Source organism: Acartia tonsa, chromosome 14 (assembly GCF_053477335.1).
Source record: "Acartia tonsa isolate MP-2025a chromosome 14, ASM5347733v1, whole genome shotgun sequence".
Classification (NCBI taxonomy): Eukaryota; Metazoa; Arthropoda; class Copepoda; order Calanoida; family Acartiidae; genus Acartia; species Acartia tonsa.
In genome coordinates this window covers 2783515-2808158 of record NC_137273.1, presented here as the reverse complement: position 1 = coordinate 2808158, position 24644 = coordinate 2783515, and the positions used below count along the sequence as shown (strand labels likewise).

The 24644-nt window shown below is 34.1% G+C and overlaps 1 protein-coding gene across 1 annotated transcript in view; it reads right to left on the bottom strand.

The window, feature by feature from the left end:
• LOC145306148 (uncharacterized) overlaps positions 1 to 24416 on the bottom strand; it is a 33351-nt gene extending 8935 nt beyond the window's left edge. Inside the window, exons 1-26 of the mRNA XM_080148126.1 lie at positions 24031 to 24416; positions 23027 to 23173; positions 22136 to 22308; positions 21199 to 21289; positions 20638 to 20759; positions 19266 to 19360; positions 18894 to 18960; positions 17481 to 17543; positions 17027 to 17121; positions 16181 to 16266; positions 15291 to 15357; positions 11889 to 11996; positions 11392 to 11444; positions 10551 to 10934; positions 9823 to 10078; positions 9265 to 9379; positions 8725 to 8808; positions 4938 to 5018; positions 4453 to 4553; positions 3801 to 3933; positions 3131 to 3347; positions 2667 to 2785; positions 2300 to 2376; positions 1795 to 1863; positions 1117 to 1445; positions 713 to 874 (exon numbers count right to left, since the gene is read on the bottom strand). Of these exons, the coding sequence (XP_080004252.1) occupies positions 713 to 874; positions 1117 to 1445; positions 1795 to 1863; positions 2300 to 2376; positions 2667 to 2785; positions 3131 to 3347; positions 3801 to 3933; positions 4453 to 4553; positions 4938 to 5018; positions 8725 to 8808; positions 9265 to 9379; positions 9823 to 10078; positions 10551 to 10934; positions 11392 to 11444; positions 11889 to 11996; positions 15291 to 15357; positions 16181 to 16266; positions 17027 to 17121; positions 17481 to 17543; positions 18894 to 18960; positions 19266 to 19360; positions 20638 to 20759; positions 21199 to 21289; positions 22136 to 22308; positions 23027 to 23171 (3292 nt within the window). The 5' untranslated portion in view covers positions 23172 to 23173; positions 24031 to 24416. The remainder of the gene's footprint in view (positions 1 to 712; positions 875 to 1116; positions 1446 to 1794; positions 1864 to 2299; positions 2377 to 2666; positions 2786 to 3130; positions 3348 to 3800; positions 3934 to 4452; positions 4554 to 4937; positions 5019 to 8724; positions 8809 to 9264; positions 9380 to 9822; positions 10079 to 10550; positions 10935 to 11391; positions 11445 to 11888; positions 11997 to 15290; positions 15358 to 16180; positions 16267 to 17026; positions 17122 to 17480; positions 17544 to 18893; positions 18961 to 19265; positions 19361 to 20637; positions 20760 to 21198; positions 21290 to 22135; positions 22309 to 23026; positions 23174 to 24030) is intronic.
• Positions 24417 to 24644: the final 228 nt, after the last annotated feature.

The window sequence follows — 24644 nt, the reverse complement described above, 5'->3', positions numbered from 1 at the left end:
TATTACCATTGATGTAGAATAAAAATTTAAGTTTGGAACCTACCAAAAAAAATTTAAAAATTCTTGAGACAACGAATAAGATAGGTGATGTGGTAAAAAAAACTTTGAGTACCAGAGGAATTTACAATCCTATGTCCCCCCCACATCCCTGCCTAGAAAATTAAATTTTAAGGATTGGGACAGAAGCTATAGAATGTATTTTTACTATTTCTGCTAAAGGCCTGATAAAACAAAGTCATAAAAAACTGTTTAAACTATTTAAACACTTTGTATAACCAAAATACCAAAATACATTTTACTGTATATATAAGATAACTCATTATTATACATTTATTTCCTTAACTTATTGCATGATGTTTAATACATGATAACTACATACTGACTGCCTTAAAGCAAAGCCTTGAATACCAATGTGCGCTTCACTATACGTGGAGCTGGTTGTACATTTTTGCAATGATGCAAATATATTTGCAACAAAACACAAGAATAATAACAGCCATAAGTAGCTAAGCACAAAAGAATCATGAATTGACTAACGGATAATGTAAATTATAATGCATAGGTTTGTTCATTAGTCAAAAAAAGAGAGAAAAATAGAAAGAGAAAGAAGGACATAAGGATAGAAAATAGAAGAATGATGTAAAATTTCTTTTGTAACATGACCGACAAACCAACAGACAAAATTAGCTAAACAACTAAAAAATATTCTTACCACGCATCCAAATCTGTTCATACGTCCGCCGATCGGCGGCTGATAACGTCAGTGGGTCGACACGATCCACCGCCTTGCGGAAGCTGTTCCGCCGCTCACGGCTAGCAGTTGGGGTTGATTTAGCAGCTGCCGAAAGCTTTTCTCTGGCGTCATTGGTAACCTATCAGTTTCAAGTTTTCTTTATTTATATTCTATTTAAAACAAAATTTTTGACGATTTAGAATCTTTCAATACAGGAAGGTGCTTGGAAATGTATTAAAAAAAAATTTTCCATGTTATTCAATTTATTAAAATGAACAAAAGCAAATTCTTAGGGTAGGTAGGTAACTTCGATAAAAAATGTGTCTCATTCAACATTTGAGTATCTTTTCAACCTTAATGTTCAAAGTAAAGAAATCTTTCCTGACAAAATTGAGATTCTTCATGGGAGTTATCCGACAATCTTGCCCCATCGTTATTATGCCGCCAATCGCCGCTCAACGAATCCGCATTATCCAGCGATGTCTTTGACGTTTTTCTTGACGACAGCGACGGCTCTTTCGAGCCGCCGGGCCGTGGCGGCGAGGATTGAAGCGAAATGGCGGCAGTTGTCGCTGTGCTAAGGCTGGAGACAGAACGTGTTTTGCCAACTTTTGCGTGGCCGAAACCGGTTTCGGCGATGTTGTAATAGTTGGTGCTTGAACGTGGTGTAGATCCAGGCATCTCCAGGGAACCTGCACCAGGACTCGAACTCCTAAAATTGCATTGTATCCATAAGCATCGCAGCAGCAATAATAAGATGAATCAAGTACCTATGATGATTTAAAGTGAAGATGGTTATTTTTTCATGTAAAATATAATAGGTCTTTTGTACCATCACTTTTATACTGGATGCTATTGCCCAGTCGTTTAGGATATCTTTAAAAAAAGTTTCAGTCGTCTATCTTGAATAGAAGCCAAGATATTGAAGCTATTGGCTAAAATTCAAAGACCCAATTGAAAGTCGGCACAGGGTTCACACATATAGTAACATATAGGTCGTGCTCCCTCTATTCTTTTACTTTAATTGTTTAAAACAAGGATGATTATAAACAAAAGTGTACCTGTGATTATATTTATTATAGCTGTCACCAGGACTTGAATGTACAGATCTTCCATATGCAAATTGGCCACTAAAATAAAAACATATCCTTTTAGGTACCTAAAGTAGTAAGGTTTTTTTAAATCTTGATCTTAAAATTTCCATAACTAAAATACAGAACTGGTTTTAGGCTATTTTCTGTCACTTTCTCACCTTTAAAGGCACTTGTCTTTAGATGCAAGGGCGCAACCATTATTTTTTATTGAAGTGAAAATTCTTGAAAATATTTGATTTGATTTGAACTTCAAGAGGGTCATAATACTTTATAGTTTTAGAATATTTTCATGGAAAAGAGCTCACTTATTACAAAAGATCTCGCATATTACTTGATTATTATTACTTGAAAAGTTTAAATACTTTTAGTTTAAACCAACCAATCAAGAATTATTAAAAGAACCACAAATTTTTTTTGTCAACCAACAATAGAGCATGTTTTTAAAACTTTGGGTACTAATTATGAACTATACCTGGAAGGACTTTGATCAACGTTTGTCTGGAGGTCAGGTTCATGTTCCACCATCTCTGTCTGTCCATGCAGATATTCCTAGGATAAATATATAAAATGAATTTCTTCGCTCCTAAAGGAAACGGCCCACAACAATCTTAAGACATTTATAAAGCTTCCCTATAGAGCATTTTTTCCAGGGGCGATCCCTCCCCAAAAATAGTTACAAACTTTCCTAGTACCTATGAGATGATACACTTCAAAGGAAAATCATATCCGTTCAGCGATTAGTAAGATCCTTTGGTAAAAAAGACAGACATCCTGTTACATTAATATAATGACGTATGTATTTTTTAAATACAAACTCATTTATTATTTCTATATAGTACCTGACAATCTTTAAGCATTTGTTTGGCATCATCATCCAGTACAGTTAAGCTCTTCCTGCCCCCCCTTCCACCCAGGCTTACCACGCCCTTGTGCACCTTCTCGTGTTTCCGTGTGCCACCTACCAGTCATAAATACTTTATAATCTAAGAAAAGAAAATATTTCTCTATGTCCTCCAAGGGCGTCCAAGCTTTTGATTTTTTTGGGGTAAAAAATTTGAATAATTTTTTTAGAGGAGAGGGGTAGTTTTTGCTTCTTTGTTTTTTAATTTTAGGTCAGATTAGGTTGAGTACAGGGTAGCCCCTCATGGCTAGAGAACCCCGCAGTACTTAAGTATATGGAGAAAAAAATAACTAACTTTTTTATAATTAATGTTGTCATCCTAGTCGAAAATTGTTGCTTATGTTACTAGGTACCGTATTTTAGCTTGTATTTAAAAAGTATTAATTCCTTGTTCAACTTTACCGGCATCCATTTCATCAATCCCTTTTCGCGCCAAAAGTTTGGCCATTTGCAGCTCCAGGAATCCACCGCCATCTGGGGGTAGCTGTCCCCCACCCCCTCCTCCCCCCGCAGAGTCTTGACTGCTCTGACGCGTGTGGAACTGTTGTTGTGGGGGTGGTCCATTGTTGATGGGCTGGTAGTGGGAGGAACCAACATCAGCTTGGGTGACAGAGACGTCCTAGAATAAAGGATGTAGAAAATACGTGGATATTATGAGAGGGTAAAAATTGTAGTCAATTTAGGTTGCTATTTTCATTTTTGGTCAGTTAATTTATCCAGTAGCAGGGGAGGAAATGGGGTAAAGGTTGGGAGATTAGGTCGTTATTTTAACCCGCATCAAGTTTCACTTTTAGAGTACATTATAATCTGGTGTAAGGTCCAAGAAGGTAATAATAAATCCATTCCTAGATTCCAAACATTCAAACTATGATAGCTAATTATGTTATCCTTGTAATGAAATATGAGTGTAATCCTTAAAGGATGAAAAACAGGTAGGCAAGTTTTTCAAATTCCAATTTTAAGGGGACATTCCACAATTGTAACATAGCATAAGATGTTCAATTATTAATGTCTTTTTATTACAAGGTTTAGAGATTCGAACCCGTGACCTACAAATCATCAAGCATATTACCTTATTATCATTAGCACCATTATCGTCTCCGAAAAAGAATTTGTTTTCCCGCTCCTTTCTCAAGTCTATAATCTCCTCGCTCCCCCCTTTCTTGTTTAGGTTGAAGGGGGCGGGACTTGGGGGAGGCTCGTATCTAAAATAGATTCAGTTGGTTAAAGTATATAAAAATATAAAAACTGACACCAAAATTTGCATATTTTTTAGTATATTTTTATTAGAGATATTTCAAAACTGATCACGTGGGCTTGTAAATATACTGTTTCAAAGTCGAAAAAGGACTGAGTTTTAAAAGCATTTTTGATAGAGTTATGGTCAAATACATGATCGAACGTATAAAAACTAGCGCAAGTGTTAGCCTGTGTACTCATTTAACATTGAGCCAATCATACATTTATCCATCTATCAATATATTGAATTTAAGTATATATCTATTAAACCATCTTTCTATCTGTAATCTATGACTTATTTTTTAATGCATTTATTGTTTCAAAAGAAATTCTTCTATGAAAGTTACATGTTTATTGTTCATTCTTAATAAAAGCTATCCATCTATCAATCAATGTTATCAATCTATAATATCTATCTATCTATCTATCGTATCTAGCAATCAATGAATCAAACGACAAATCAATCATTTTATCAATCAAACAACCTGTAATCAGAAAAGCTGGACTGAAGTATAGGTATCACAGACGCAGGTTTTAGTCCAGTTTTCATACTCTTACTCCGTTTCAAAGCATGCTGTTGAGCTTCCTAAATATTTGAAAATATTAGCCTCTTCATACAAGTAAAAGGATGTCTGTCTGTGTGTCACTGTGTAGAGAAGGATCTTGCTGACCGCTTAACGGGTATGGTTGTCCTTTACAGAGTAGCTTCTCATAGGTCCTGTGAAGGTTTTTGACCTTTTTTAAGGGAATACATATACAACCAATCTCGCAAGAGAAATCAACCCTAAAAAAATAATCATCCCAAATTTTTGTGTCTTTAAAAAAATTCTAAAATTGAAAATGTGGGTAGGTCGACTTCCACCTCCCATATCACCTCTCACCCAAAGTACTATCAACAAAAAAATCTTTCACTGCTGGAAGGTACCTACTTAAAGCTCATGTTTGCATATAATCACATTTTGAAATTTACCTCATTTTTCGATTGTCTTGAATGCAGAGGCCAGTATTTGGATAAATTGGTCGCCTTACGGTCAAGCGAGCTAGGTACACTCTAAAATAACATTTATAATATAAAAAAATAGTAAACAAAGACCTTTATTGATAAATAAATATTAGGAGTCTTTTGTACATTACCCAAATACCTGGTAACCTATATTCTGGATGCTCAATGGAATAGATAATCTTAAATAAAATTATCAGCTGTCTAATTTGAACAACAGCTGAGAAAAGCATATTTTCCTCTACCGTTTCTTATGCAAAGACGGGCGGATATTTAATAATGATAAAAACTTGTTTATAGTTCCTTTACAGTATAAGTAAAAATGCCATACTGCGAGTGTAATTTTTTTCGCGCATTTTCCGTAAAGTTGGGTGATGTGATTTAATCATACAGTTCCTGATATCACCAAATGAATATATATATGAAACAGTCATAATTAAGAACAACTTGACTTAATAAGAGCATTTGACTAAACCCCAACACTTAACTTTACGAAAAATAAGCGAAAAAATTATCCCCCCCCCCCCCTTTTTTATTAAGGGGGGGGGGAAGTTCTGACACTTTCGCGTAAACGGTGAGTATAGGCTTTATCTTTGGACTGAGAGGATAGGTTATTAGGGATAAAATCATTCTTATATGATGAATTTCCCCCAGATTTAAGATTTTTTGGATAGGCCTCCAGGTTCCGGAGCTCCAGGCCTCCAGGTGGTCTCTGGACAGGTAAAAAAATAAAAAATTCTTATTTGAACAGTTAGAGGTAAGTTTATTAAACAACATAAGCTTCTTTTTATATATTATTCATATATTTGAAGAAAAAATTACAATCGGCCTCCAGGTTCAGGTGCTGCAGGCCTCCAGGTGGCCTCTGGACAGGTAAAAAATCAAAATTTCTTATTTGAACAGTTAGAGGTGAGTTTATAAAACAACATAAGCTTCTTTTTATATATTATTCACATATTTGAAGAAAAAATTACAATCGGCCTCCAGGTTCAGGTGCTGCAGGCCTCCAGGTGGCCTCTGGACAGGTAAAAAATCTAAATTTCTTATTTGAACAGTTAGAGGTAAGTTTATAAAACAACATAAGCTTCTTTATATATATTATTTACATATTTGAAGAAAAAATTACAATCGGCCTCCAGGTTCAGGTGCTGCAGGCCTCCAGGTGGCCTCTGGACAGGTAAAAAATCTAAATTTCTTATTTGAACAGTTAGAGGTAAGTTTATTAAACAACATAAGCTTCTTTTTATATATTATTCATATATTTGAAGAAAAAATTACAATCGGCTTCCAGGTTCAGGTGCTGCAGGCCTCCAGGTGGTCCTGGACAGGTAAAAAATCTAAATTTCGTATTTGAACAGTTAGAGGTAAGTTTATAAAACAACATAAGCTTCTTTATATATATTATTCATATATTTGAAGAAAAAATTACAATCGGCCTCCAGGTTCAGGTGCTGCAGGCCTCCAGGTGGCCTCTGGACAGGTAAAAAATCTAAATTTCTTATTTGAACAGTTAGAGGTAAGTTTATAAAACAACATAAGCTTGTTACATACCTACTTATGTATTATAAGATATTTTTTTCAGAATAAGTTGAGCAAAAATGATTTTTTGTCTCTGTGTTATGCAGTAAATTATTAAAAGCTGTTTTTATCATTGGATACCTTTCCTGAGTTCGCCTGGAATCCACAAAACTAGGAGCTGTAATTAATAACTGATGATAGTTTTACCTATTATTAAAATTGTTAATGACATTTGAAATTAATTTTATGTTTGTTTTTATTTAACTTCTAACTCTTAAGGTAAACTTTTATTTTCGAATACATGGCCTGATTCCCAATGGTCATTACAATAAAATATGGATGGTAGTTTAAATTTTTGGTTTCAATGAGGTAAGTAGGTAATATAATAAAAATATGAGTTTATTTTCAATTATTAAGGTAAATATTTTTAAGTTTATACCTGGAATACATAAATAACATTTGAAAATATGCTTACTTTGTTTTACAAGTATACCTCTATCTGTTCAAATAAGAAATATTGATTTTTTACATGTCCAGAGGCCACCTGGAGGCCTGCAGCACCCAAACCTGGGGACTGATAGTAAGTTTTTCTTTAAATATTTAAATAATATATAAAAAGAAGCTTATGTTGTTTTATAAACTTACCTCTAACTGTTCAAATAAGAAATTTTGATTTTTTACCTGTCCAGAGGCCACCTTGAGGCCTGCAGCACCTGAACCTGGAGGCCAATTGTAATTTTTTCTTCAGATTTATGAATAATATATAAAAAGAAGCTTATGTTGTTTAATAAACTTACCTCTAACTGTTCAAATAAGAAATTTTGATTTTTTACCTGTCCAGAAGCCACCTGGAGGCCTGCAGCACCTGAACTTGGAGGCCAATTGTAATTTTTTCTTCAAATATATGAATAATATAAAAAAAGAAGCTTATGGTGTTTTATAAACTTACCTCTAACTGTTCAAATAAGAAATTTTGAATTTTTACCTGTCCAGAGGCCACCTGGAGGCCTGCAGCACCTGAACCTGGAGGCCGATTGTAATTTTTTCTTCAGATATATGAATAATATATATAAAGAAGCTTATGTTGTTTTATAAACTTACCTCTAACTGTTCAAATAAGAAATTTAGATTTTTTACCTGTCCAGAGGCCACCTGGAGGCCTGCAGCACCTGAACCTGGAGGCCGATTGTAATTTTTTCTTCAAATATATGAATAATATATAAAAAGAAGCTTATGTTGTTTAAAAGACTTACCTCTAACTGTTCAAATAAGAAATTTAGATTTTTTACCTGTCCAGAGGCCACCTGGAGGCCTGCAGCACCTGAACCTGGAGGCCAATTGTAATTTTTTCTTCAAATATGTAAATAATATATATAAAGAAGCTTATGTTGTTTTATAAACTTACCTCTAACTGTTCAAATAAGAAATTTAGATTTTTTACCTGTCCAGAGGCCACCTGGAGGCCTGCAGCACCTGAACCTGGAGGCCGATTGTAATTTTTTCTTCAAATATGTGAATAATATATAAAAAGAAGCTTATGTTGTTTTATAAACTCACCTCTAACTGTTCAAATAAGAAATTTTGATTTTTTACCTGTCCAGAGGCCACCTGGAGGCCTGCAGCACCTGAACCTGGAGGCCGATTGTAATTTTTTCTTCAAATATATGAATAATATATAAAAAGAAGCTTATGTTGTTTAATAAACTTACCTCTAACTGTTCAAATAAGAATTTTTTTATTTTTTTACCTGTCCAGAGACCACCTGGAGGCCTGGAGCTCCGGAACCTGGAGGCCTATCCAAAAAATCTTAAATCTGGGGGAAATTCATCATATAAGAATGATTTTATCCCTAATAACCTATCCTCTCAGTCCAAAGATAAAGCCTATACTCACCGTTTACGCGAAAGTGTCAGAACTTCCCCCCCCCTTGTCATATCCCTGCACTGATTATCTGTGACCATACCTTAAATCCAGAAAGGTTTAAACCCTGCAGGTCCATACTAGTTGCCAAACTTTGTCTGGAAGTCTTATCTAACTGTGCATGATAATGAATTGTATCTGTTTTTTGGCCAAGCCATTTCCCCTACCCTCCCTATTGGCGCGTGCCAGCACAAGGTGACACTTTTAACATCTCTAATATGACGCAATGTGGGCCAGACCCGAACCCGATACCTCCCCGGCAGCAAGCAGACATTCTTATAATTTACGATAATAATGCGGGTTTTATCTATTACAATACCTTAGATCCAGAAAGGTTTAATCCCTGCAGATCCATACTAGCCGCCAGGCTGTTATCCAGCTTGGAAGGGGAGGAATCATTATCCTGAAAATAATATTTGAAAATAAAATTGAATAATTCTATAGGTACCTACTTTTAGATATCTTTATTTTGTACCATGACTGACCGACAAAGAAATTACATACTGGATAATCATTGGTATAACAAATTTACATACAAAAAAAATCAGCCGTCTATCTTAAATTGCAGCTGAAAAGGTCACATTTCCTTACGGACTGACTGTGGACGGAAAGTCAAAGTAAATTATAGAGTAGCATCTCTTATAATAAACTGTTACCCATGATTTCATGCAGAGAAAGACTAAAGAAAAATAATTTAACCTCCCCTTTACCCTAATCATGACACAACATAATCCTTTATTAGGTAAAACAAATTTTTTTTCCAGCTAAAGTTAAAGAAAATGTTCTTGAAATCCAACAATTTTAGGAAAACTAATGGCAGAACGATTTTATTAAGTTAAGTTTGGGAGAAAATAATTACCTTGTTATCCGTTTCAATATTTTCTTTTTCCTCCGCAGCTTGTGAAGATGTGTTGTTCTTTTCAGATGAGTCTTTGGATTTGTCAAAGAAAGCTTTGATCCGCTTTATAGATGGCCTGGAAATAAATTAAATTAAATTAGGTGTTTTCACACAAATTGTCTTTCGAACACAGAAACACTTTACCCCATCGTTTTTGGAAACAACACAGTCCTTAGCCAAGCAGGGCCTATATGTACTTTAATAAAATACCAAACCAAAACTAACTTGACCTAAACAAGAAAATCAAATAAAAAATCTAACTCCCTTAACCAATCATACTTCTTAATTTTTATCTCAACGCATCTTTTCTATAGCACTGGATTGTTTCCGGCTTTATTCTAGTATTCTAAAGGTTAAAAGAAGAATAAATTTCTAAATTAATGCAGTATTTCGTTACAGCAAGTTTCAATCTCTCAAAAAAACTGCCTAAATTACATATACTGTGCAAAAACAATGATAGTTAAATAAGCGCTTAAATATTACTATTTAAAAAGAAAGAAAAAATTAAAAAATATATACCTTCTTAAAAGCATTTGAACTTCTTTACCGCTGCCATTACCCGAACCTCCATCCTCGGTCGACCCTTTAGAGCTTTTCTTCCGCCGTTTATCCGCCGGCGGTCGTTTAAGCGGGATCGGCGGTGAACCGCCGCTGCCGTTCTTATCACTTTCGTCGGCTGCGGCGGCTGTATTCAGGCTGGGTTCTGATTTTGACATGGAACAAGTTTCTGTTTCAATTTTTATTTCATGCACTCGGGGTAGGTCACTGGGAGAATCTAAAAAACAGAGACACTGATAAAAAACAACATCCATAAAGGGCAAAAAATAAATTCATGAGTGGAAGGACAAAAAATAAGAAAAGATGTTCAGTGATCAAAAATAAATATGCACGAAATTCCCTAATGATCTATTTAGGCATTTATATTCATACTTTTGAAGCATAAATGGATGAATATTGGTATGAGGGATCTTGACAAAAAAATGAGCAGTTCAGAAAATCACATTTCACGAACAGAAAATGTCAAGAACTAAAACCCACCTACCCCCCTTTTCAAAGTTTTTTTTCTTAATGACTAGCCACTGTAGTGAGCTCTAACCCTGCAAAGGGCCTATTACTACGGGTCTACACAGTAACCAATATAACCTAACCAAACTTGACTTAAAAGTAATAAACAAACGAAAAACATTCCTTCCCTTATTTTATATTTATCTCAATAAGAAGAGATTTTTTATTCTTTAAAAGTATACCTGGCGATAGATCTAAATCTGGTTTATATTCAATACTACGCCGCCGGTCTTCAATCTCTTCCAGCCGCCAGCCGCCGTCGTCCGTTTGAATCAGCCGCAGGTTACCCTTTTTAAACCTCTGCGGCGCTGATTGAGTGCAAGACTCCGGCCCTTTTGGCGGATCGTGAATTTTCGGCTCCGGCGGTTGTCGACGAGAAAATTCCTCGAGCGTAGCGGGGAGTAGGTTGGTTGTAGCCTCTTCACCGCCGTTATCGCCGCCGGTGTTGGTGCTTGTTGACGGCGAGGCGCGTTCACCGCCGGTGCGCGAAAGCATGGCGGTGCCCATAACGGTGCGCGGTACAGATTGGCTGCGTTGTGACAACACTCTGTCTATATCAAGATCTCCTGGACATAAATAGATAAATTAACAAACGAAGTACCCAGATTGAAAGTATGACAACATCAATTTGAAGCAAAGCCCGTCAAAACGAATATGTATGTGTTATATAAAATATCACGAATAGCTGTAAAAACAGACGGACAAACTTAATTTTTGCTAATGTATCTACTTAGAGAACGTATTAAGCCAAATCATAGAAAAGCCTTTAATTAATACAAATTAATCCATAGACAACAAAGTGAGTTTTGGAGAAGATGCCAAATAGTCAAAGGAATCTTCACAAAAACATTTAGTCGTCTAGCCTTATAACAGCAGAGTAAATCACAAAAACTTTATACATTTAGAAATTCCCGTATGTATATAAACATTGAAACAAAGTAGTGTAAAATTAGGAAAGACAGAAAAAAAAGACATAATATTAGGTAGGTAATATAGGACAAAAAGATTTTATTCTGCCATTACCTTTAACAAAGATAGTCTCGTATTCTGGCATTTCTCTTCCTTTACTACTTGATCTGATATAAGTAGGGCGTCATAATTAGAATCGTTCAACTTATTTTAAACTTTGGGTAAAAAATAGTCCAAAAACATCCTGATACCTATTTCTAGCTACTCGAAAATGATCTTACAAGACAAACACATAAATACCTTACTTTTTTCTATAAAAGGGATGTATCATTTCTATAAACAGACCCTGTCTGTATGTTCATCATTTTTAATAATGGATGTAATATACGTGGATATTATGACATGGGTTGATACTTTATTGATCAGTACTTCCCTCTATTGAAGGAGAGGTGATGGGGTAAAAGAGTTATATTAGCTAGATAGAAGGACTATTTTACAAGAGTAGGAGTAAGTATGGTGCATCATCCAAGTAATATATCGATTTTTAGTAGCGAAGCTACTCTATAATTCACTTTGTATATCCGTCCGTTATTCTAATGATGACGTCCTGCCTGTTGTTACTATCCGCATCCAGCAGAGGTTGTCCATCGTCACCCACATTCTCGTACGGATGAGAATCTATCACTCGCATTTGCTCAAGAAACAATTCTTTCACAGCTCTAAATAAATAATAATAAGTCATTAAGGAAGAAATACAAGATTGATATAATATAAAGAACTAGCAGGAGGGGAGGGGGGGGGTGGTGGTGATTAACCACAAATTGCCCCCCTAATAAAAATAGATTACAACAAAATATACCTATCGCTGGAGACAAAAATAATTTGATGCATATTCAGGGCGACCACTCCAAAAACAAAAAAATATAGTATTTTTATAGTATATTTTTTTTATTCATATAGTATATATAGTATATTTTTTTTTACTCATATAGTATGATATAGTATCGTACTTTGAATTATTTAGTAATACATAGTATATACATCATCAATAATAACTCAAAGCAAAGTTGTTATCAAAGCAATTTAACATATAAGGGGGGGGGGGGAGGAAAGTTTTGCCACTTTCGCTTACTCTGTGATTATTTGGCTAGGTATTAATGTGAGACTATAGGTTATATGGGATAAAAGTTTACTTTTGGGTAGTATTTCACGTATATTTAATCATTTTTGGATAGGTCTCCAGGTTCAGGTGCTGCAGGCTAGCTGGAAGGTGGTTTCTAGACAAGTAAAAAAAAATCAAATTTCTGTTTGAAGAGTTAGAGATCAACTTATTAAACAGAATATGCATCTTTTTGGATGTTTTTAACATATCTGAAGAAAAAATTTAAATAGGCCTCCAAGTTCTGGTCTTGAAGGCCTCCAGGTCCACTCTGGACAGGTTATAAATATTTTTTTTATTTGAAGAGTAAGAGGTCAACTTATAAAGCAGAATATGCATCTTTTTGGATGTTATTAACATTAATGAAGAAAAATTAAAATCGACATTCAAGTTCTGGTCCTGCAGGCTTCCAGGTCCACTCTGGACAGGTAAAATTCAAATTTCTTGTTTCAACTTTTTAAACAAATTATGCATCTTTTTGGGTATTTTTTTTACATATTTGAAGAAAAAATGACATTTAGCCTACAGGTTCATGTTCTGAAGACCCTCAAGTGGACTCTGTACAGGTAAAAATCAAACTTCTTATTTGAGCAGTTAATGATTTATTTGTTATAAAAAATGAGCATATATTTGGATGTTATTTATATATTTGAAGGAAAAAAATTGGCCTCCAACAGAGGCGTCCAAGCTTAATTTTTTTTTTTTTTTGGGGGGGGGGTAATTCAATAATGTAAATAAGTACCTAACTAATAATAAAGTACTAAAAACAATTTCATTCCTATACATGAAAACAAAATAATCAACCCACAAGCGTTGCTAACTAATGAACCAATATGATTCTCCTTTAAAGTGTAGCTTCAAATATGCCCTGGTAAGGTTTTTTAACTAGTTTTGAAGAGGGTATTTGATATTTTGATAATTATTGAAATGTTTGATCTATTTTATGGAAGGTAGACAATCAATTTTGATTTAAACATTTTTTTCTTAATAATTGGGAAAATGTTACTTCTTTGAAAAGATATTGATAGGACACACCCAGTGCATTGTTTAATTAAAGGGCCATTGCAAACTATAACACGTGTTTTTATCATGATTAAGAACTGTTTTTATCTGGTGGAACTATTTAGTCTTTTGATTTTGGGCAGTGGTAAAAAATTTTGAAAGTAAAAGTAAAAAAGCGCACGAAGCGCGCCAGAACTTTTTAGGGATTATTCATTCTGGGTAATTTTTATATGTGGGGGAATAAAATGGAAAAAATTTTGGGGGTGCCAGCGACCCCAAATTCGTTTGTGGGGTTGGGAGTAATCACCACTTTATTCCCCCACCTTGGACGTTCTTGCCCTCCAGGTAGACTCTGGACAGGTATAAAATCAAATTTTTTTATTTAAGAAGTTAAAGGTAAGTTTATTAAACAACATAGGAATAGAAATAGAAGAATAGAAGCATATTCTGAACCCTTTTTTCGTCAAATCTAAGAAGGAACATTTCTAGCAGACAAAAGTATTGTTTACTTTCGACTCAAGCTGATGTGGATTCTTAAGAAATTACAGACTCGCTACTCGATAGTGAGGCAAAATTATTTTTGTGAAAAATCATCCAAAAGCACATTAAAAATCTACAAAAATTAAACAAAATCATATGTTAATAACCCTTTAAGATTTTATTTAATTCTTGTAAATTTTTTTATTCGATTTTGGAGGATTTTTCACAAAAATAATTTTGTCTCACTAGCGAGTAGCCAGCCCAACTCTTTTTTTAAGAATCCACCTCGTTACTAAGCTTTCAAATTTAAACGAAATTTTTGGGCAATTAATTCTGATTCCGCAAAGCTTTCTACTAAGAAAATGTACTGTTTACAGCTGACTTTTATGTATGTATGAAATGAAAAAAAACATGCCTTCGTAGTAAAATGTGTACACAATTTCAACCAATGAGATTCAATGTAAATTCCGATGCGATTCTCCTATTGGCTCAATCAGACATTCCCTCTCTTTCTTAGTACCTTTATTAACATAGGCTTAGTTTTAGATGTTATTTATGTATTTAAAGAAAAAATGACAATTGAGCTCCAGGTTAAGGTGCTGCAGGCCTCCAGGTGGACTCTGGTAAGGTAAAAATCAAAATTTCTTATAAACATCTTTTTAGATGTTATTTACAATTTTACATATCTGAAGAAAAAATACAATTGCTCTCCAGGTTCAGGTGCTGCAGGCCTCCATGTGGACTCTGTCCAGAGAAGACTTGGAGACCTACAGGACCTAAACTTGATGGCCGATTTTAATTTGTCCTTCAGATATTTTAATATCATCTAAATAGATGCATATTCTGAACTCTAACTATTCAAATAAGAAATTTTAATCTTTTACCTGTAGAGCTTTATGTATTTTTGTCCTATCACAGTTAACTTTTGATAGGTTATTGAAGGTTAGGTTAGGTAAGATAAAGGTTAATGAATGCCCCGCAGGGGCTAGAAATAGGAGAAAACCTACAGTGAAAATATAAGACAAAACGCACCTTAAGAGGCGTTGTCACAAAACTGACAATATTCGTTTTTTGTTATATAAATGTAATATCATATAGTATATATAGTAAATTTTGGTCAAAAAAAGGTAATATTATATAGTATATATAGTAAATTTTTGTCATATAGTATGATATAGTATCCACATTCATCCTATATAGTATAAATAGTATATATAGTATGCAGTGGTCGCCCTGCATATTATTAACGATATTTAATTTGAATTTTTTTAATACAGCAAACTTACCTTTGATATAAAGATTAAAGAACACCACGACACATTAAATGAACAAAACTAAGTTCTACAAATAATGAGTAAAAAATAAAACGTACCTATGACAAAGAACATACTGATCAACAGTTTGAACCATTGCTATTCGTTGTCTTCGCATTTCCTTAACTGAAAAAAAACTGATAAATATAATACCAAAGATAAATAATACCTAAGGTTTTTTTTTCATCCTAAAGGGATAGTTGCACGAAGTGCATTTAAAGAGTTGATTATATGATTATGTGTAAAAGAATTTTTAACTTTGACCAGAAATATACACCCCTGTTTTTGACAAAAAAGTTTTCGCCATTTATAACATGTAAATACATTGAAAATAAAAATGAAAGTCATTTTTGAGGAAAATCCCTGGTCAAATCTTTTAATTTTAATCAACAACTTTATAGTATGCATTACTACGTTATTTAAAAAAAAAAACTTATAGTTCAATATATTTTTTAAAATGCAATTCGTGCAACTATCCCTTTAAGATTTCAATAAATACAGTTTTAATTTTTTGGGAAGCTCAAGCTTTACATAGGTCCCAGAATAATTTTGGGCAATATTATTGTTAAATAGAAGCCTTGATATGGTTTTACGCTATTTTACTGCCCCCTTCTTATCCCTTTGAATACAAAGCGCCAAGATGGTAGGGGCCTAGCCGCTTCATAAAGTAGTAAGATTCCTTTGTCTTGAATTAGGTACTCTATATTAAAAGATATATTAAAATTTCATTTTGTGCTTTAAAATTTCACGATTTGCGGCTCTTTGTTGACATATTTATTAATTTTAGTGAAAGAAGACTCTTGAAACAATTTGTATATATAAAAATTACAAATTTCTTTTACTGTTTAAATCCTTCTAAGGTGTATCTTACTGAACAAAATACCGTATTTTATATAATTAGGTAGAGTAGTTTTGTCTCAAAAATGCTCATTTAGAATTTAAAACCTACCTAGATTGTAAAGAGAGAAATCTGATGAAATTTTTCCACTTCTCAGTAAACCATAAACAAAGTCTATAGCACATATTGTTCCAGTTCTAAAATATATAATAATTAGGAACTCTAGGAAAATCACAAAACCTTAAAAAATATGCCTTTTGAAGCATGATCGACAGACAGACGGACTGACTAACTAACAGACTTATTTAATTTTTCCACTTCTCAGTAAACCATAAACAAAGTCTATAGCACATATTGTTCCAGTTCTAAAATATATAATAATTAAGAACTCTAGGAAAATCACGAAACCTTAAAAAATATGCCTTTTGAAGCATGGTCGACAGACAGACGGACTGACAGTCTATAGCACATATTGTTCCAGAACCTATGAAAAATATGACTTTTGAAGCATAAAAACTTTGAGGACTTTTAATGATGGTTGGTACATTAAGTTGAGTCACCAAACGTTTAAATTGTTTGTAATCTACAGAAGGAGTAATTTTAGATATCATCATAGGGGATTTAATAAATTTATCGGCCATTGTCTTATCACTTTGGATCCCTGATTATACGTCCTATGATAAGGGTTATCACCCTCCCCCCCACCTCACCCCGAAAGGGCTATTTTTTTTTAAAAAACAGAGGGAGTAAAAAAACTAAAAAAGTGTTGCTTGCCATGAGGGGCCGAGGGCCAAGGCTAACAAAACTGGAATTAATTTTATGATTTATAATTTAATATTCGTGGAAAATTGACTTTAATACGATGCTATACATTTTTTCTCCAGTATGGCTGAGAACCGGTTCTAATCCAACGGATATTAATCGGTTTTGAAACCCTACTGGAAAATAGGATTGTACCTGCCACACCCCGCGCTACAGTGAATGAGGAGTGGGAGGGTTTCCGAAGCCTGGCAATCACGGATCAGCCGAACCATTTCCAACAGCGGTTTCACCTAAACATAATAGTTATTTATCGCATAGTAGTATTATAAACAGCTTTCCGCGGACCGTAAAATTAAAAATAACAAAAGAAGTTCTATTTTTGTTAGCCCCGAGGGTCACTTGACGTGGACAAACAAAGGTAATGTTATTTATCACATTGCTTAACAAACAGCTTTCCGCGGATAATAAAATTTAAAATAATAAGATTTGTTCTAGTTTTGTTAGCCCCGAAGGCCCGGTCTAACAAAGGTAGTATCAATATTATCATTTTAATTCTATTATTCGTAGAAAATTGTCTAAAAAACGGTACGTTACATAATGTTAAGTACCTATGGCTTAGAACCAGTTTTAATCCAGTATTCATGTTTACCTGAGTAGGAATACCATGGTCGGGCCAGGCAGAATAATGAAACTGACACACTGTTCGGCATTCCTATAAAAAAAATATTCATAATTATTTTTTCCTTCATAAACTAGTGCTTAAGGGAGGGAAGATGTCGAGAAAATATCCTAATACCACATCAACGGATTTATTAACTATTCCCCCCAAGACAGCGTTTTACGAGACCTTAAGCTTCATTTAAAAATTGGTACTACTTTATTTTATAGGATTACGAATTTAAGTTATGAATATTAGCTAACCTTAATAATATTCTATCCCCCCTCAAAAAAAACCACATTTATTCTAAATAAAGAGGACTATCCACGAACCACAGCAAGTGATTCTAAGCATCTTCCAGCATTGACCCATAGTATTTTTTTTAGTGAATATACTATGTTTATGTTTAATATTTGCTTGATCGACTAAAAAGTTAGATTTACCATGGTTTTATATGAAAAAACTTTGAAATGTAAAACAATTTTTAAAGCAATATCATCAAATGCTTTGTTGAGTTCAAAGGACAAAATAAAATAACACTGCAGAAAACATCAAATGTTGTAAATTGCAAAATTAAACTGTTTACAAGTTACCAACCCTTTTTCTAAATATACATTTTTAATCACAATAATATACTTTTGTGTCAAACAACAGTTTGAACTCATCAAAACATTCGATGATATTGCACCAAACAATGCTTAACGTTTCAAAGTTTTTTTCATATAAAACCAAGGTGAAACCTAACTTTTTAGTCGATAAAGCAAATATTAAACATAAACCTAGTATATTCACTAAAAAAATACTATGGGTCAATGCTGGAAGATGCTTAGAATCACTTGCTCTTGTTCGTGGATAGTCCTCTTTAGAATTTTGAAGTTTGAGTTTGATGGGTTTGTATAATATATCCATAAACCTCATGGAGGGAGGGGACAAGTGCAGGGGTGTATATTCTGCACAAGATTTATTTTTTTTCCCCGGCTACAAAATTTTTTATTTTTTTTCCCCCCTAGTTTTTTCACTCCAAGTAGGGGGGAAAATGAAAAAATATTTAAAGAACTCTATATTTTATTTATTTTATCCCTCATATCACACATTTTTTTTGTTTTTTTCTCCAAGGAGGGGGGGAAATGGAAAAAATGTTTTCAATTTTCTTAATTTTTACATTTTTTTTCCCTCCAACCACTTATTTTTTATTTCCCCCCCCCCCTTAGCCGGGGATCCCATGCAGAATATACACCCCTGGACAAGGGACTGTAGATTATGCTAGTTTATTAAATTATGATTTGTTGACTCAAATAAGCAATGCTAATCTTTAGAAGGGGTGGATTTTAAAAATCATAATTGAGGGTGTACTGTACATCAATTTATTGTCTATTGTCTTATCCCTTAAGATCCCTGACTCACCTCTTTGCCTCCATCTCCGCTCCACTCAAGTTTGATAGTACGCACCAGAAAGTCAGGACATATATCCCTGTTCAGTTCAACATTATCATATCTTTAAAACCAGGGAGGGCGGGGACATTGGACTGTTAATTTTACTAGTCCCCAAAGTCTTAAGTAAGTTGGCTTAACAACCTCGGGAACTTTTATTGAATATTGATAGGTTGGTTTATTTTGTTTTAACTACTAATTGTAATTTACAAAAGGGGTAATTTTGTTTATTATCATTGGGGATGAACATCAATTTATCGGCCATTGTGTTATCCCTTTAGATCCCATAGATAGATGTCCTATAAGTTAACAAGAAGTCATAGCTAGCATAATATGATGACGGGCCTTGATTTGATTAGAGTGATGTAGAATTTTCCATACTGTTTCCTGTCCTCCCCTTCCTCAGTCCAATAACATTCACATTTGTACTTGCCAGCCTCCTATATAGATAGATAGATCGACACATATACAGATAATAAGATGGGTAGACAGATATCTAAACAGATAGTTAGGTAGGAAGACAGATAGATATTTATATATCTTTTTATAGACAAGTAACTAGGTAGATAGACAGACAGTTTAAACAGATAGCTAGGTAGGTAAACAGACAGATACTTGGATATATAGACAGATAGTTAGATAGGTAGACAGACATATATATATAGACATATTAGTTAGTTAGTTAGACAGACAGATATTATGACAGATTATTTTCTGTCTAATTTCTATAAAAAAAATGCGCCAATTTTTATTTTCTTTCTTGTTTGAAATCTAATGTTGTGTAAATTGTCAAGAAATAAAGGAATAGCCAAATCAAACTTTTCAATAAAAGTAGACTTTTGTTTGTATGTCGTGTAATAGGTTTTTAATTATGGCTTAGAAACCGATTAATATCCGCAGGATTAGAACCGGTTTTCAGCCATACTGAAGGATCATGCTTAGCATACAATTATCTAATCATAAAATTAGTACATGTTATGTTAGCTCAGCACGCAGTCTCTCGGGGCTAACAGAACTGGTTTTAATCTTATATTTTTTTTAAACTGTAAGTAAAAAGTTCAGGGCTCTATTTACTAGTCAAAAATGAAATAATTCACTAAAAGAAAGAGAAAATCTGATATTTGAAGCATAATGGGTATTAATCAATCTTATTATCTGCAAACTAACAATCCCTTTATTCTGTCAAATGTTTCGTTCCAATGCCTTCGAGTAATCAAGTAATAAACCACACACACATACACACACGCGCGAGCGCGCACACAGACACACTCAAACAAATATGAATCATGGAGGGAGAGGACATTGGGCTGTTTATTACTCTAGTCTCCAAAGTTTTAAAGAAACGTTTCCTTGTGCTTTGTCTAAATAACATTGGGAAATTTTGTTGAATTTTGATTGGTTGGTTAATGACCGATTCAACCAATAATTGTAATCTACAGAAGGGGTAATAATGTACATCATCATTGGGGATGTAGGTTAATTTATCGGTCATTGTCCTATCCCTTAAGATCCCTGCCTACAAATGCACATATGAAGCCAACAGACATAGATTGATTATTGCTATCCATTTGATGTCTATCTTTCAACATAAAATATCTGGTAAAACAAGGACGATAACGTCAAATTGTAGCGCAGCTGTGTAAACTAATGTTCTGAGAGTGGGAGTGAGAGAGAAGAGGGAGAGAGAGACATAGAGAGAGTGAGATAGATAGATTACCTGTTCATTACAAGCCATAACAATGACTTGAACCTCACACTCGACCACCATCCTCCAGAAATCATTGACCGTATGGGGCAGGGGTCCTTGGCACGCGATATAGGCATTGCTTCCGCTAGCACCTTAAACAGATAATTAGATAGTCATATGAGACATATTTAGATTAAGGAGGACGTCCAAGCTTTTTATTTCTTTGGGACGAAATGATGGGTTTTATCGGTTTTGGTGTAAGGTTATTCAATGTATCACTAGGATTTTTTTGAGGGGGGGGGGGCACCTCTTTACCTCCTTGATTTTGAAAATAATGCCATAAAAAATAATAGATACTGGTAGTCTCGCCCCTATTATCTAGGAGATAAGAAGACAGAAGACGTAAATTAAGAAAAGATATAGCCTAAAACAATCCTAGGAGCAATTTGAATGTCGTTCAAACTTTTTGTGGACCAATTATTTGGAAGTTCTCAAAGCCATAGAAATGGCGAGAAACCATTGAATTTTTTTTTGAAGAAGTGAACACTAATGCCTTTTTTTCAGAGAGGCATACAAAGTATATGAAGTTACCTTTGATATAGTTGGCATTAATATAATCACTACCGGGCACACCGGGGTATTCGGATAAAGTAACTCTTGTGTAATCATAAGGCAGAATATCCTAAAAATAAACATGATATTTTAGTAAAATGAATTGGGGGGGGGGGGGGGGGGAGGGGGATTTGACTTTTTATTTTACTGGTAATTCTGTTTATCCTTGATTGATTGATTGATTAGCCATAGTTTCTTAGGGTTTGGGCCTAAGTAGTCATGGAGTAGGCTGAGACACTTTTGTCTAGCCACTAGGGCTATCAAGCTCCACGTTCAAGCACATTATGACTTGACCCGCTGTCTCATGAGAGCTACTCATTATTACCTCACCCTCGCCGAGTATGGCAGGTGTCCCAAATTAAGTCACCGTAATGAATGACGCTCTCCGCAGAGGAGCTTGGGATAAGGGTAGTACTGATATTATGTACTTGACTATTGAGTATCCAAACTTACTCAATAATCCCCCTCTAACACAACCAGGGGAAGTTGCGTGATCATTATTGCGAATGAGAAATTCAAGTCAACACATAGAGAGTTGAACTCGAACTCTCACCACCGTAGCTCAGTGTGTTACCACTGAGCCACGGTGCCCCTCATTGGGGATGCATATTTTTTTAACACTGTAGAGTATAGTTCCTTAGGGAAAAGTCCTATAAGCAATCTATACTTTAATAACGTGCCTTTTGTCCTTTCTGTAATTGGCAATGAATAGTGTCTGTTTTTAGACCAAGGCATTTCCCTGCTATTATCATATACTTGATGAATCTGTCAAAGCAGTAGTAAGAAATCATTATGACCAATTTCGGAAGTATCAAGTGTTACGCTTAATAGCGTCATAATTTAAGATGATAAGGTGGATGCATATTCAAATACGTTCCCTTATAAAGAAGCTTCACTATAAAAGTAATATAAATACCTTATATCGATTTTTCTTCTTATTAACATCTTTATCCCCCTCCGAGGAGCTGTAATCCGGCTGATTTCGCAGCTCCTCGCTGAATGTTTTCAGCAGCTGGAATTCCTTCTCGTACAGGTCCTCCCCCTCTGACCTCTGTGTTTCCATAAAATCGACATGGTTGAGAAAATTCTAAACATGATAACGGTCACTCTACGATTTTCTTTGGTTTAATGGATATATTATTACTTGGATATTACACAAGATTTTCATGTTCTTTAATAAACTCACAGCTGGCTAAATCAACGATACCCCTCGATATCCATACCCTTCCCTCATACTGGATGAACAACTGACCAATAAGTAAAATTCATACTATGATGTTAGCAAGTTAAATTGACAATTTTTCCCTTGTCATAATATCCAAGTATATTCTATAATTTTATCAATTAGGTAACACAGTAACTTTATAGAGAAAATGGAATTTTCTCGGTCGCTATTGAAGATAGATAGCTAAAATTGTCAATAAATATTCCAATGACATATGCACATCTAGCTTAAAAATTGAGCTTATCCGTTAATCCGTCTAAAATGCTTCAAAATATAGGTAGGTATAAATCTTATTTTGTTTTAAGGTTTCGTGATTTTCTTGAGTTTTGCCTTATCTACTTTTTCATCACAATTGAACATCTGCTCTATAACTCACTTAGTCCGTTTGTCAATTCCATGATTTTTGTGCTTCGCTACTTAGGAATGTTGTCATCCTTATTTTTATCACAGCAAAAAATTTTTATTGAATATTCAATTTGTTAAGTGAAGCTTTAGGTATATTGATTAGTTAAGAAAAACATATAAAAACTGTTTTTTTCTTTTTTCTAATATTTTGTGAAATATATCGTAGAGTGTGTTCCTTTAAAATTGTCTTGAGTGGAATTTTAACTTTTGGCGGGGTGTGTTCAGACGATTTGCTTGTGGATTTTGCCAGGCTGTGTTCAGATGGTTTGCTTGCTGATTTTGCCAGTATGGGAGGGGAGGTATTGTTGTTGTTATTGTTCATTTCTAAATATAATTTAAGATATTAGAAACATTGATTTGAGGATGGTTCCATTAGAATTGTCACAAATACCTCTAGCCCCTGTAGGGGACCTAAACCTTTCAGTAGCCTGACCTTTCAGGGACTAACCTACACTACCTCTATAATAAACATTGCCTAACCCAACTTATAATAACCTTAAAAAAAAAATATCTGAACTAATCTATATTTTGCTCAAGATGACTGAGAAATATTGAGCAAATAGTGCTGAAATTCATTTGCTGACTTTGCCTTAAATTTTGCCGGGTATCCTTCCCCAAAATGGATAAAATCCTTCCCTAAAGCTATGACAAGCTCCACTGTAAAAGAGAAACATAGCGGTCCAAAGGATTAGAGAGATCCCTCCTTCGGTACACACAGACAAGACAAACATCTTGTTACTTTTATATAAGGAATATATAAGTAATAAGAAGAAATACATTTTTGAATCACATGCACTTGCAATTAGACAGGGAAGGGGAAAATTTTGTTTATAATCATTGGATACATTAGGATAATCAATTCATCGTCAATGTCTTTTCACTTAACATCCCTGACGTACAATCAAATGAATATAAAATTAAGTTTCAAATCAAAGTGAAAAGACAATGACCGATAAATTGATGTACAATGTACATGCCAAATAATTATTGCGCCCATTATATAGATTACAATAAATGGTTGAAATATCAGGACACTCAACTAGTTGAACCAACTAATATCTAAATTCATAAAGAACCCAAAGTTTTTAATACGAATAAGGAAAGTTATTATATTCAGACTTTGGGGAATAGTTTATTAAACAAGCAAATGTCCCCTCCCTCCCTAATATAAAATTACTCACCAACATGATAAATCTAAATTTCATGTTAAAATCACTTTTTTTATCTTTCAAATTTCAACATTTTTGAAATAAAATATCAAATTTTCGCATTTTTTACTTTAATTTTCACTGCATTGCAAATAACTATTATCAATTATACCTAATAATTTAGGTAATCACTGTTTAATTAAATTTATATTTGTAAAATCACTAAAAATAGTCAAAATTTAGTTTTATATAAAAATCACCAAATAATTTCTTGTGTTATGTGTATAAAATGACAACACTTGTTGCTTATTTCTCTTTCTCTCCTCTCTCTCTCTCTCTCTTACTCCCTCTCTCTCTGTCTCTCTCTTACTCCCCCTTTCTCTCGCTACGCCTAAGCCAAGACAAGTGCCGCACCAAACCAAACTAAATGGGCAAAGCACAGGGATGTCAAATTCTAATTTTTGGCGCTACTATTAGTCCAAAATCGAAAAAATACAGTTTTGAAAATGGGACAGATAAAACATATTAATTACACAAAAGTAACAGGATGTTTCTATATGTGTATATATATATGTGTGTGTGTGTGTGTGTGTGTCTGTTTGTTTGCCTGACCACTGAACCGATATGGCTGTCCTTAAATATGTAGC